This window comes from Haliotis rufescens, unplaced genomic scaffold (genome assembly GCF_023055435.1).
Source record: "Haliotis rufescens isolate VD_foot unplaced genomic scaffold, xgHalRufe1.0.p SCAF_6, whole genome shotgun sequence".
NCBI lineage: Eukaryota > Metazoa > Mollusca > Gastropoda > Lepetellida > Haliotidae > Haliotis > Haliotis rufescens.
Genome location: NW_025964334.1, coordinates 47,419,462 through 47,434,688, shown reverse-complemented (window position 1 = coordinate 47,434,688; position 15,227 = coordinate 47,419,462). Strand labels below are relative to the sequence as shown.

The window sequence follows — 15,227 nt, the reverse complement described above, 5'->3', positions numbered from 1 at the left end:
TTATGGAATAGCATGCACGCCAATATCCCTTGAAGTGGGTGTCGGGAAGACTTGGCGCCCGCCGTTAGCTCCTATATCCCATCGAGTCCTACATCTGACAGGGAGAATGAGAAAAAGCTCCCACTCGAACACGCAAAACCTCCAGGTGAAGGGGCCCCTTGATGGTGCGTGTAGAGTCCACGCAACGCGGTGTCACAGTTAAGGAGCTTCGGTGAAAGCGTGGTGGAGATTTTAAGTCCGCTTCATTTACATACTGCGGTAAACGAGCGAAAGATGGAAACGGTGAATTCAAAGGTGTTGGAACTATGTGGTGTCGGTTGCAAGCAATCGAATCTGAATCAGATACAGAAATACCGGACAAACCAGCACTGTTGTCACACACAGTTGCAGCTTGGTACCAATGATATACCGGTACCCTATAATCCAGAACTGTTGTCAGACACAGTGACATCTTTGTACCTCAGATAATGCAGTACTTCGGTAAAGGCGAATCATTGCAGGAATCCTATATAAACCTCACACTTTCATTTTGCCAGAAAGTCACAGCTGGGTACCCCAGATAAACCACACCCTGTGATGTTGTCAGACAGTCACAGCTGGTTACCCCAGATAAACCACACTTTGTGACGATGTCAGACAGGCACACCTGGGTACCCCAGATAAACCACACCTTGTGATGATGTCAGACAGTCACAGTTGGGTGTCCCAGATAAACCACACCTTGTGATGTTGTCAGACACTCACAGCTGGGTGTCCAAGATAGACCACACCTTGTGATGATGTCAGACAGTCACAGCTGGGTGTCCCAGATAAACCACACTTTGTGATGATGTCAGACAGTCACAGTTGGGTGTCCCAGATAAACAGCACCTTGTGATGTTGTCAGACAGTCACAGTTGGGTGTCCCAGATAAACAACACCTTGTGATGTTGTCAGACAGTCACAGCTGGGTTCCCCAGATAAACCACACCTTGTGACGATGTCAGACAGTCACAGCTGGGTGTCCCAGATAAACCACACTTTGTGATGATGTCAGACAGTCACAGTTGGGTGTCCCAGATAAACAACACCTTGTGATGTTGTCAGACAGTCACAGTTGGGTGTCCCAGATAAACAACACCTTGTGATGTTGTCAGACAGTCACAGTTGGGTGTCCCAGATAAACCACACTTTATGATGATGTCAGACAGTCACAGTTGGGTGTCCCAGATAAACCACACCTTGTGATGTTGTCAGACAGTCACAGCTGGGTACCCCAGATAAACCACACCTTGTGACGATGTCAGACAGTCACAGCTGGGTGTCCCAGATAAACCACACCTTGTGATGATGTCAGACAGTCACAGTTGGGTGTCCCAGATAAACCACACTTTGTGATGATGTCAGACAGTCACAGTTGGGTGTCCCAGATAAACCACACCTTGTGATGTTGTCAGATACTCACAGCTGGGTGTCCAAGATAAACCACACCTTGTGATGATGTCAGACAGTCACAGCTGGGTTTCCCAGATAAACCACACCTTGTGATGTTGTCAGACAGTCACAGTTGGGTGTCCATGATAAACCACACCTTGTGATGTTGTCAGACAGTCACAGCTTGGTGTCCCAGATAAACCACACTTTGTGATGATGTCAGACAGGCACACCTGGGTACCCCAGATAAACCACACCTTGTGATGATGTCAGACAGTCACAGTTGGGTGTCCATGATAAACCACACCTTGTGATGCTGTCAGACAGTCACAGCTGGGTGTCCCAGATAAACCACACTTTGTGATATTGTCAGACAGTCACAGTTGGGAGTCCCAGATAAACCACACCTTGTGATGTTGTCAGACAGTCACAGCTGGGTGTCCCAGATAATCCACACCTTGTGATGTTGTCAGACAGTCACAGCTGGGTGTCCCAGATGAACCACACCTTGTGATGTTGTATGACAGTCACAGCTGGGTTCCCCAGATAAACCACACCTTGTGATGTTGTCAGACAGTCACAGCTGGGTGTCCCAGATAAACCTAACTTTGTGACGATGTCAGACAGTCACAGCTGGGTTCCCCAGATAAACCACACTTTGTGATGTTGTCAAATAGTCACATCTGGATACTCCAGATGAACCACACTTTGTGACTGTTGTTACACTCACATGATCAATCATTGGCATACCTGTTCTAGACCACACTGGTCAATAAGTCTACTGGTGACCTCATCTCAAAATAAAAATAAAAATCGTCATAAAATATATTATCAATCTTTTTAAGGTAGCGTATTCGCAATCTTATTTACATGTGTTCTAATGGTCTTTTTTTCTTTCAGCCGAGTAAACAAAATGGAAGATCCTTTAAGAAACGAGCACAAGAATTTCTCTTGAAGTGGTCTTTCTTTGGAGCAAGAGTCATGCACAATTTGACATTAAACAACGCTCAAAGTTTCGGTAAGCAAACCACGTCTGGTGCCGTTTATGTTAAATAGAGCCATCCAGCTGATCCTTAGTGTGCAGTAGTACAAGCTCATTATCAGTGTCTACAATTCTCTCAAAGTAAAATAAATGTCTATTGTCATGTTCCGATTGACAAATGCTATAGCATAGGTATCCATTAGATTTTAACTTACACTTTCAACGTATATATCGTGCAATTTAAAAAAAACGTGCAAAAAACGAAAGAAACAAGGGGTCTAAAAGGCTTCCGTAGGTAACCCCTAATTATAGACTTGAAACAGTATTAACGCAAAGGGCGCATTGTAGCTAAACAGGGTATGTCTGAGTAACTAATGGTACGTCATGACAGGCTCCTTTCACCTGATCCGCATGCTGCTGGATGAGTACGTCCTCCTGGCCGTGGAGTCTCAGCTTCACAACGAGAAGGAGGCGGAGCTGCAGACACTGCTGGACAAACACATGAAGCCAGGTAGGTGGACTCACACGTGAAGCTGGGTAGAAGGATACACACATGAAGCTGGGTAGGTGGACACACGCATGAAGCCAGGTAGGTGGACACACACATGAAGCCAGGTAGGTGGACACACACATGAAGCCAGGTAGGTGGACACACACATGAAGCCAGGTAGGTGGACACACACGTGAAGCCAGGTAGGTGGACATAAGCATGAAGCTATGTGGGGGGAAGCTGGGTAGGTGGACACACACATGAAGCCAGGTAGAAGGACATACACATGAAGCCAGGTAGAAGGACACACACATGAAGCCAGGTAGATGGACACACACATGAAGCCAGGTAGAAGGACACACACTTGAAGCCAGGTAGAAGGACACACACATGAAGCCAGGTAGATGGAATCACACATGAAGCCAGGTAGATGGACACACACATGAAGCCAGGTAGGTGGACACACACATGAAGCCAGGTAGGTGGACACACACATGAAGCCAGGTAGGTGGACACACACATGAAGCCAGGTAGCTGGACACACACATGAAGCCAGGTAGGTGGACACACACATGAAGCCAGGTAGGTGGACACACACATGAAGCCAGGTAGAAGGACACACACGTGAAGCCAGGTAGGTGGACACACACATGACGCCAGGTAGGTGGACACACACATGAAGCTATGTGGGGGGAAGCTGGGTAGGTGGACACACACGTGAAGCCAGGTAGATGGACACACACATGAAGCCAGGTAGATGGACACACACATGAAGCCAGGTAGGTGGACACACACGTGAAGCCAGGTAGGTGGACACACACATGAAGCCAGGTAGATGGACACACACATGAAGCCAGGTAGAAGGACACACACATGAAGCCAGGTAGAAGGACACACACATGAAGCTCGGTAGAAGGACACACACATGAAGCCAGGTAGCTGGACACACACATGAAGCCAGGTAGCTGGACACACACATGAAGCCAGGTAGCTGGACACACACATGAAGCTGGGTAGAAGGACACACACATGAAGCCAGGTAGGTGGACACACACGTGAAGCCAGGTAGATGGACACACACATGAAGCCAGGTAGGTGGACATACACATGAAGCCAGGTAGGTGGACACACACATGAAGCCAGGTAGAAGGACACACACGTGAAGCCAGGTAGATGGACACACACATAAAGCCAGGTAGGTGGACATACACATGAAGCCAGGTAGAAGGACACACACATGAAGCCAGGTAGATGGACACACACATGAAGCCAGGTAGATGGACATACACATGAAGCCAGGTAGGTGGACATACACATGAAGCCAGGTAGCTGGACACACACATGAAGCCAGGTAGATGGACATACACATGAAGCCAGGTAGGTGGACATACACATGAAGCCAGGTAGATGGACACACGCATGAAGCCAGGTAGGTGGACACACACATGAAGCCAGATAGCTGGACACACGCATGAAGCCAGGTAGGTGGACACACACATGAAGCCAGGTAGGTGGACACACACATGAAGCAAGGTAGATGGACACACGCATGAAGCCAGGTAGGTGGACACACACATGAAGCCAGGTAGCTGGACACACACATGAAGCCAGGTAGGTGGACACACACATGAAGCCAGGTAGAAGGACACACGTGAAGCCAGGTAGGTGGACACACACATGAAGCCAGGTAGAAGGACACACACATGAAGCCAGGTAGAAGGACACACACATGAAGCCAGGTAGGTGGACACACACATGAAGCTATGTGGGGGGAAGCTGGGTAGGTGGACACACACGTGAAGCCAGGTAGGTGGACACACGTGAAGCCAGGTAGGTGGACACACACATGAAGCCAGGTAGAAGGACACACACGTGAAGCCAGGTAGGTGGACACACACATGAAGCCAGGTAGGTGGACATACGCATGAAGCCAGGTAGGTGGACACACACATGAAGCTATGTGGGGGGAAGCTGGGTAGGTGGACACACACATGAAGCCCGGTAAGGGAACACACATGAAGCTTGGTAGGTGGACACACACATGAAGCCAGGTAAGGGAACACACGTGAAGCTGGGTAGATGGACACACACATGAAGCTGGGTAGGTGGACACACACATGAAGCCAGGTAAGGGAACACACGTGAAGCTGGGTAGGTGGACACACACATGAAGCTTGGTAGGTGGACACACACATGACGCCAGGTAAGGGAACACACATGAAGCTGGGTAGGTGGACACACACATGAAGCCAGGTAAGGGAACACACGTGAAGCTGGGTAGGTGGACACACACATGAAGCTGGGTAGGTGGACACACACATGAAGCCAGGTAAGGGAACACACGTGAAGCTGGGTAGGTGGACACACACATGAAGCTTGGTAGGTGGACACACACATGAAGCCAGGTAAGGGAACACACATGAAGCTGGGTAGGTGGACACACACATGAAGCCAGGTAAGGGAACACACGTGAAGCTGGGTAGGTGGACACACACATGAAGCTGGGTAGGTGGACACACACATGAAGCCAGGTAAGGGAACACACGTGAAGCTGGGTAGGTGGACACACACATGAAGCTGGGTAGGTGGACACACACATGAAGCCAGGTAAGGGAACACACGTGAAGCTGGGTAGGTGGACACACACATGAAGCTGGGTAGGTGGACACACACATGAAGCCAGGTAAGGGAACACAGATGAAGCTGGGTAGGTGGACACACACATGAAGCCAGGTAAGGGAACACACGTGAAGCTGGGTAGGTGGACACACACATGAAGCTGGGTAGGTGGACACACACATGAAGCCAGGTAAGGGAACACACGTGAAGCTGGGTAGGTGGACACACACATGAAGCTTGGTAGGTGGACACACACATGAAGCCAGGTAAGGGAACACACATGAAGCTGGGTAGGTGGACACACACATGAAGCCAGGTAAGGGAACACACGTGATGCTGGGTAGGTGGACACACACATGAAGCTGGGTAGGTGGACACACACATGAAGCTGGGTAGGTGGACACACACAGATGACACAAAGACACACGCGAAGCCGAGAAGGGTCTCTGCGACTTTCAGAACAACCAACCATTTTGTTGATATCATATCTGATAACACAAATACAGCACTGCAAAACAATGCTATAGAACTTCAAAACTACGCGCAATATTACTGATCTATTCAATGCCATTTCAGATGACCAAGGCACGAAACCTATTCTTGCTCAAGGACCAAGCACGTGTTTTGTCGCCAACCCAAACAGGAACAATCCTTCGAGACCCGGAAGTGTGAAGCGCGAGAACTACCTTGACCCAGACGGACACTACAACCCCATGCACAACCGTGACCCCTACCCCATCTCCCCGCACCTCAGTTCTCTCACCTCCATGGTACGTGTCGTAACTGGCATACATGTGCTGGGTCTCCTTGTGTGTGTATCTGTTTGTCTCTGTGTATGTGGGTGTGTTTATGTGGTCTCCTGGTGTGTGTGTGTGTGTGTGTGTGTGTGTGTGTGTGTGTGTGTGTGTGTGTGTGTGTGTGTGTGTGTGTGTGTGTGTGTGTGTGTGTGTGTGTGTGTGTGTCTCTCTTTCGGTGTCTCTGTGTGTGTCCGTGTGTGTATGTTTCTGTGTGTGTCTCTTTGTCTGTGTCTGTTTGAGTGTCGGTGTATGTTCGTCTGTGTGTGACTGTGTCTCTATGTGTATGTCTGTGTCTCTATGTGTGTGTCTGTGTGTGTCTGTGTCTCTATGTGTGTGTCTGTGTATGTGTGCCTATGTGTGTGTCTGTGTGTGTGTCTGTGAGCGTTAGTCATAATGATTAAGTAAGTGTGTCAATAGTAAAGAACCACACCGGAAACTAATGGTACCGTTGATAATCATGTTCTTCACTTTGTAGACTGCCTCTGCCGGCAACAATCAAATGTTAACGCCTCCAATCTCCCCCATCGTGGTCAACCCCATCCGCACCTCCGTCATCAACCAGAACAACATGGGCTACAACCCAACGCATACCAACGCATACCTAGGTAATCCATCACTTCTGCTTCTTCTGTTTGGTTCCTGGTTAGTATTGGCCACCAGCAACCTATGCTGGTCGTATGCTGGTCGTAAGAGGCTACCAAATAGATCGAGTGGTCTGGCTGGGTGACTTGCGTGTCATCGTACCCGGACGGCGTGATCACTGGATTGTCTGGTCAAGACTCGAATTATTTACAGACCGCCGTCATTCAGGTGGAATATTTCTGTGTGCGGTGTAAAACAAACCAAGACTTGTTCTCATTTCCCAAAACATAGGATCGGTTTCCTTTAAAATTAGAAGATGCTTTTTGTGTTAGAAATAATAGAAAAATGATTATTGGCCTACTTTGAAGTTTCATTCAATAGTGCAATTAAGCTCATCGGGAATTACACGGCTAAATGGCATCTCAGATACTTTGTTAACACATAGAACCGATGATATATAGCTTCAGCTCTGGTTTCGATTTTCACAGAAACGTCCAATTGATGATATAGAAACATTGTCGTTTTAATAAAAACATTGAAGCATAAGTAGAAGCAAAGGTTTCATATTCAGCAAAACCTCGTTAATTCCATCTCCATTTAACTCGAAATACCGTTTAAGACGAAATGCATTAATTTACTTCGAGTAATGAGTTCTTATCAGCGTAACTGTAATTTCGTTTAACCCCAGAGCAAGAATCGTTTCATTTCTCTTTTCTTTTCGTAACAGCTCAACACAGTGATTATGGCCCCGGCAACGCATCATACATGGGTCCGGTGGCATACCCCCCAGTCTCCTACGGTGCAGCGTTCAGGGGTCCCCCCAACTCCCTGCCCTACAGCCCCAGTCCCTACAACCTGAAGAACGACATGGAGCCGTACAGCTACCCCGAGCAGCAGTTTCCCGTGGATGCGTACTACCCCTCTTCTAGCATGACGGGATACCCACCAGTGAGCCAATCAAACTACTCGTCTCATAACAACAGTTCAACCGGAAGCGGAAGCGCATTTAATGTTGTACAAAGTACGTCTGCTTTCAACACGACCGGAGGCTACCAGAACCAAGGTAAGAAATAACGCTGTTGGCTACTTCTTCATGTATATATGTGTATATTTTAACAATTTGATTGAATTAAAATTGCTTTGAATTTTGCAAACTCAAAGTTAAAAATGTTCTCTGGCATTATGCTTACGGAGTAACGTTTACTTTCATTGTTTCCTTATCTGAAGACCTTCCCCAATTTAGTCTTTGATCAATAATTGTAGAGGACAACGTGCAGAGTTGTGTCCCTTTGTTGTGCTGGGATATGTTGGTTGTGGTCTCGAATCCCAGATTTTCCCTGATTATAATCCTTGATTTGTCAACACCTTACGTCTGCTATCTGCGTCACTTTCTAAGCAGCGTTAACCCCAAATATATGTGGCTATGAAGGTAATATTTGGCTGATATGGTGTATTTTTCATTTATGTTTGGTGTAATAAGGGGTAAAACGTTTTGATTCTCTTTCAATACTTTTCTTGCCATTTTCCGAACAGTATCTTTCAAAACGGCTAGATGTATGTTATATCTGACAAATTAAGAAATGTCGTATGTATATTTCTATATAATTCAACACAAAGTTTACTGTTTTCAGACTTTTTCGGGGGTCCCTCCTACCCTCAGCCAAAGCTTGTAGAGCACGTGTCGGTGATCCAACAGAGGCCCACGCCCACTCACTACCCAACCGATATCGGGGACGCACCCCCCTACATCCTGGAACGGCCTCACAGATCAAAGGACCCGACTTCTATGTATGGAAACGGGAGCCCAGCCACATGCCACACCCCACCTCATGCAGGTGAGGAGTAAACACAACGATATGTCAAAGCTTTGTTGGTCGTGATCAGTGATTCGGGTGACCAACATCAATCGCTATAAATAGCTGAAACTTTGGTGTTACATGTGTCCATGCACTCACTTACTGACTCACTATACTAGTGCTGGGATCCTTTAGGCCACAGAATCCGAACGTGACCATTTACTGTGAAGGTTTTCTGGTCAACAAAGTATGCCTAGGTATTACATGTGTATGTATATATACATATACGTATGTACCTTCACGCGCACATTAGATAAATAGCGTACAGCAATTCAGGTGTTTAATTTTTCAGTCCGTGGTCCGATGATGTAAATATGTTTTAACCGTAACAGACCTTGATGTACAGCCCTGGTGTTTATCATTGCCAGACTTTGTTTAGTTACTTTACCTTTTAATTATGACAAAATTACAAGTCAGTGTTTATCAAGTTTACGATTCATTTGTTAAGCTAAATTATTTATCTGTTCAATGATGTTACTTTTCAGTTGTTTATTCTTGCCCTAAAAGGCGACCTGGATTGTCGTAAGATGCGACTCACGGGATCGCCTGGTCAGGCTCGCTGACTTGGTTCGTGCATGTCATCTTAACCCAATTGCGAAGGTCGATGCTCATGATGTCAATCACTGGATTGCCTGGTCCAGACTCGATTTATTTACAGACCGCCATCATATAGCTGGAATGTTGCTGGAGCGGTCCATTGATATGCCAGTTCAGTTGTTTCGAATGTTCACTGTTCGTTGGTTTAGATGCTTTACTGGTGGTATAACAGTTCTTATAACCTTCATTGTTTCAGTTCACCAGCCTGTTCACCAACTGGGGGAAGACTTCCTGAACATGACGGGGATGATGGCGGGGGACCACGATATGGCCTCCACCTACGGCGATCCCGGCCCCCTCCCCTCCATCAACACAGTCTTCATGTCCGAGGCCAACAAGGGATGCTTCTAACCCACCAAGGACATCCAGATAGGCCGGCTCTCTACCAGAGCTTGCATGACCGACATGCGTTCGATGAGGACATGATCGCGCTCATTACAGAGACAACTCTGCTTTGGTAGCATCATCCCTACAGAACCAGATAGACAATGGATAACGTATTGTATGTAGATATTATCTCATTACCCAGGGATTCTACATACTGTCTCTATGTACCTGATATGTTGAAGGACTAGAGGAACCTACATCGCCAGCATGCCTAGTGCATGGCGTGATAGCAGGAGACAGAGGTTCCAGGATAGCAAATATTGATGATTCACCGTGCGATTCCAGTTCCACTGAAAGCCTTTCTAGACATAACTGTGCCCAAAGGTTAGAGACGTGTCACTAAGGTGTTCAGCAATTCGTGTTTTGGTGGTACCCGGAAGCAATCGGATGTACAAATCTGAGAACATTAGCAACACTTTCTGAACTTGCGGTACCAATTTATGGCAACGGACTCGGTGGTGATATTTGTTGCCCTTGGATCTGTTCAACCATCATCACTAGAGTGAGTGGTTCAGGATTCGACAATAAACAAAACGGGACCTATAAAAATAGGCTTCACACTTTGAACTATATGGCACGTCAACAAACAGACTTGACTACCCCACCGCACCTGCTAAGGATGCATAACTGAGACAGCCTGAGACGAACTATATGGAAATTGTTTTAGTTGTGACTTCACCTCGCAGAAATTCTGCCGTTGTAGTTGACAACGCGTTGGTAATACAAGTTTATGCCTGGCGTACCCTGTATTGTGGATGTACAGATTTACATTCTCACTGTGGAACAAACTTTATTTGAAGTGTGTAATATGTAAATATATTTGGCTGACTGTCTTATTTTGTAAAGTTGTTTTTGATTCAAAATGTTTTCTTTATGATATTTATGATGGTTGTGTATATGTGTAAGGTTGATGGTAGGTTTAAAGTGCTAATGAAATTCAGTTTCCTAAAATGTCCTTATATAAAATTGAAATAAAACTCACTGAAACTATTCCAACCAAAGAAATAAATATAATGCTAGATTAAATAATAAGTTCGATTATTTCAAAATTATTATGAAATCATATTCCAAATATAAATCATTGTGACTTCACGTCCATGCCTAGATGTCTTATAAAAGCCTCGTGTAACATAAAGGGTGTCTCTTGCTCATGAGAGCATTGTTGAAACATTGAAATAACTAATCCCGGAAATGTTTCACCTACAGTGTCTGTTTGAGGGTTCAAACGTCTTATTTGCCGAGACAAACCCAATTTAAAAATGAATTTGAATCAAGGATGTACTGTCCGTAAATTATGCCATGTTTTCATGTGATGTATGCAGTTAATTTTCAATAACTTAAATTGATTTAACAGACAACTAAACTGTAATACATAGTAGGGGTGTAAATTTGTCAGGACCAAGCACCTCTTAAACAATAAAACCGATGTAAAAAATCTCATAATTGTTTTTATGTCAGGTGACCATAGAGTGTGAACTACAATTGGTTCCGATAATTATAGGACGCGGACATACTGATTGGGGCTTGTGTGTTGTAATAAATTCGAGTTAACAACAGTCAATTCCGGATATAACGAATTTCAAGAACGCTGATATATGTTCGTTAGTTCCGAAACTCGTTATTCACATGACGTTACAATATTCACAATAACGTTGAATTCAAACCAGGGGATTAAAATTGGATGCGTCTTAACTGACTATTCGCGATAACCAACTTCGTCATATCCGGAGCTGGCTGGTAGATATTAGATGACATTGTACAGGGCTGCCTACTGCCGGAGACAAGGAATATTGCCGCACCAATGTGCGCAGTTGTGAGTTGGATCAGATCTGAGTGTACATAACATAAACATATATATTGTTGTTTTGTAAATAATTTGAAGAATACTGTGTTTTCATTGTCATTAAGACTGCCATGTGCCCTATCCTGTATTATTCCCTCTCTAGGTCACGCGCTAGGTCATTTCATAGGTTCTGCCCTAGGCCATGAGCAAGGTAATGCCGCAGGCTCCGCATTAGGTCAAATGCTAGGTCCTGTGTTTGTTCTGAGCCATGAAGAGTTTATTTGTCTTTGTTGTTACGAATTCGGTGTGATTCCGTGTTGATTGTGTGTGTTACGTGGAGTGTGCGTGGCATTTGTTTATGTATGACTATATTAATTGTCGGTTTAGTTACACATAGTTCGTTTACGAGTCTTCGTAAATGACTAAGATGTCCTACGCCATATTCAGCAATATCCCAACAAAATCACGGCAAAACTTAGGTTTGCACTTTGCGGCCAAGTAGGAATCGAACCCTCACACAAGTGTACCCTGGGCTCAAATGCAGTCTTTTTAATATCCCTTTTACTATTTCCCTCCCTGGGACAGATGCACGGTTACCATGGTGAAATAATTTAGACAAGGAAAGATAACTCTTATTCTTAATATCCGGACAGTTTGACATCATTCTTTTCCGGACAAAATCAAAAGTGTTGATCATCCTGAAAAATAGTCGTTCACACCACATGTTCTGTATTACCCTTGTGATGGCGAGAAACATTTGGATGTGTCAGTGCCTGATTTTAATTTTATTCTGTACCCTGAATCAATGCACAATAACGATCACTTTCATTTTAGATCACCTCTCGGAAACGTTAACTAAAAAGAAAATAGTTTACTAATCTCTATCGCTAGAAATATCATTTAGATGTATTACAACCTGTTCAAGAATGTGATACTCCAGTATATTAACCTAACCCGTGAACCTGCTGTTGGTGGGGTAGCTTAGTTGCGCGATTGATAGACACTACGAAGGCCTGGGTTCGATTTCCCATGTACATGGGTGTCATGTCTACAATCATTTCTGGCGTTCCTCGCCGTCATACCGCTGGAAAATTGCAAAATCGGACTACATCTATCCTCATTGAATAACTTTTTCAAATTTCATTGTTGTTGGGGTAGCTCTGTCGTCAATAGCGCCACAATTCGCAGAGTTGCGTCCCTTAGTCATGCCAGTATCCGATGATTGTGGTTCTAAATCAAGCTTCGCCCTTATTATATGTAGTAAACGCCTAAGAACTGCATCACTAACGACTTTCCTCCCTTATCAAACTGGCACACCCTGATTATACAGTAATAATCTCCAAACTTTAAACCCAACTAACTCACCAACTAACTCACTCACCCTTTCTAGTTGACATTGTTACAGAGTGTTCAAAAACTTGTAAACCCTTAAAGAGTAACATTCCATACCCGAAAATTTGGTTTGTAATCCTGGGAATGATTTTTTTTATAAATAGAATAATTATATTGATACGTAATAGATTATTCCAAAAAATATTTTTTGTTCCTGTTCATGCTGTAGATAATGGCACATACTGCCAAAAATCTATGCTGTAATAACGATTATTTATGACAGATTTATGTTTTTTCAATGACTGCGAATAAATCTTCTGCAATAAGAAACATCGCAATAGACATACAGCAATTATAATAACAAGCAATATCCACAATTATTATATTTGCCTGCATTCCTTGCACAATTGTGATACTGCACTGTGGACTGGATCGGAATGTAACTATGACCAGTGCCAAATAACTCGCTCTATCTTTCATCTATCATGAATTGTGATACACAAACTGAGAAGCGTAAAATAATATAGTTGCCAAACGTCCATGCGAACATCCCTGCGAATGAGTTCTTCAAGAAATGTTCTTAGTGCAGAGTGTGATCATTATATCAGGTATAGAATGTTCAAAATATTCATTTCACGTAAAATATGTTTATTTAACAGTGTTCTTTTTGTTTTGTTTCTTGTACTGTATAAATGTGTCTATTGCCAAGTGTTATATGCAATGTTTTACTCGGTTGTAAGGGGCTGTGGACAATCCATTATATAAACTTCAGTACTGTTTTGTTGTGTTTCTGTGTCTGAACGGTCGTTGTTGACATAGATGATGGAGGTTACTGAATTGTCTGATTAATCTATATATGAATACACAGATTGAACCTGAATAAAAACTTGAAAAATATTTAATGCTTTTGTTTTATGTTGATATACCATCTCTGGGTAGAAATGTGTTTGTATATGTTTCTACCAATAAAAAGAAGCGACAAATCCCCTTCCATACTCATAAGAAATGTCTGCTTAAAACAGTGTACGAGTCCACTGTATCAAATAGTGATAACACCAGGTGGTCGCGTAACGGTCACACCCATCACAAACACACGCAAAGGTGAGGCAATTGTTCATCTGAAAATATATGGGAACAGAGACTTCAGTTATATTGGTATGCTACTGGTATGAACTGTACATGCTTCAAACAGGGGCATATAACGGAATTGGAGATTCTATCTATAACAGGATTATACAAAGCTCGTGAAAATTTAGTTGTAGTCCACATGGTCAGCTTGGGCTTAATAGTTTCCTTGAGATCTGGACTGAAATTTGATTTTGTCCAAGTTCCCAGTAAACAGAGAGTAGGTGTTGAAAATTTTAGAATATAATTAAACCGTATCAATAATACTCATTAATATGAAAGGGATGTCATACGACTCGCCCACGGGGGTTTTGTGATTATATCTAGGGCCACGTTCCACAAAGTGGCCTTACTGCTGCGATTGGCGAAAGTTTTTGTCGACGTATGGGAGCTACAATAGTCTCAGTGTTAAGACTACTTTGTGGAACTGGGCTCAATGTCAGTGTTGATTTTGTTGATGGTTCTGTACTGCTGCAAGCAAGCGAAGACTCAGTTTTTCAGGGAGAAGCTATCTGAACGACAACTGCATCGAGTGTATGTGCAGTGTGTTGAGAAGATCAGCAACCCTGCAGAGTCCTTCGCTTGGATGAGTTCGGCTGGCCGGAAAAGTGAAATTGAAGGCTTTCTGTTTGCTGCTCAGGACCAGTCACTTCCCACTCGAAACCCCCAATGTGTGACTTTGCATCAAAATGAAATGTAGATTATGTAATGAATTTAATGAGACTGTCCAACACATTGTCAGTGTTGGCCCAGCTTTGGCACAAACACAGTATCTTAAGGGACATGATGCAGTGGCTTGATCATTTCATTACCGTCTTCGCAATGCTTGTGGTTTTGACACAAAGGTCCATCCATGGTACGACCGAGAATTTGTAGAGGGCTGTTGACTGACATTGGGAGAGTACCCGGGTTTGCTACCAGGAATACAGCCCTTCTGGGTAATGAATAATAATAATGATAATAATAATAATAATGACATCAATTCGAGGACAATGAAACCCCGATATTCAGGACGGTAAAGTTCCAAATGAAATCGGTCCGATTAACAAATTTCCGAACATGGCGATTTATATCCTTCGAATGTGTAGACATACCGACAGTCTTTGTCCCGGCCACCGGTTTTCTGGAATAACGGGGTTTAAAGTGGTGTTTTAAATAGAAATGCTAACGAGTAACTAGTTTTCAACATGCAAGTTTGGTTATTGTAAGCTATTCGTAACGGTAATAGTGGGAGTCTAACGTCGAGCTTTTAGCAGCTTTACCC

General features: G+C 44.1%; 1 protein-coding gene across 5 annotated transcripts in view; it reads left to right on the top strand.

The window, feature by feature from the left end:
- Window positions 1-13,735, top strand: part of LOC124146932 (DNA-binding protein RFX6-like) — a 110,846-nt gene extending 97,111 nt beyond the window's left edge. For all 5 annotated transcript variants that reach the window (XM_048386222.1, XM_048386220.1, XM_048386219.1 and 2 more), the window contains exons 14-20: window positions 2,314-2,431; window positions 2,787-2,906; window positions 6,081-6,274; window positions 6,777-6,906; window positions 7,611-7,946; window positions 8,515-8,718; window positions 9,533-13,735. In XM_048386222.1, the coding sequence (XP_048242179.1) occupies window positions 2,314-2,431; window positions 2,787-2,906; window positions 6,081-6,274; window positions 6,777-6,906; window positions 7,611-7,946; window positions 8,515-8,718; window positions 9,533-9,687 (1,257 nt within the window). In that variant the 3' untranslated portion in view covers window positions 9,688-13,735. The remainder of the gene's footprint in view (window positions 1-2,313; window positions 2,432-2,786; window positions 2,907-6,080; window positions 6,275-6,776; window positions 6,907-7,610; window positions 7,947-8,514; window positions 8,719-9,532) is intronic.
- Window positions 13,736-15,227: the final 1,492 nt, after the last annotated feature.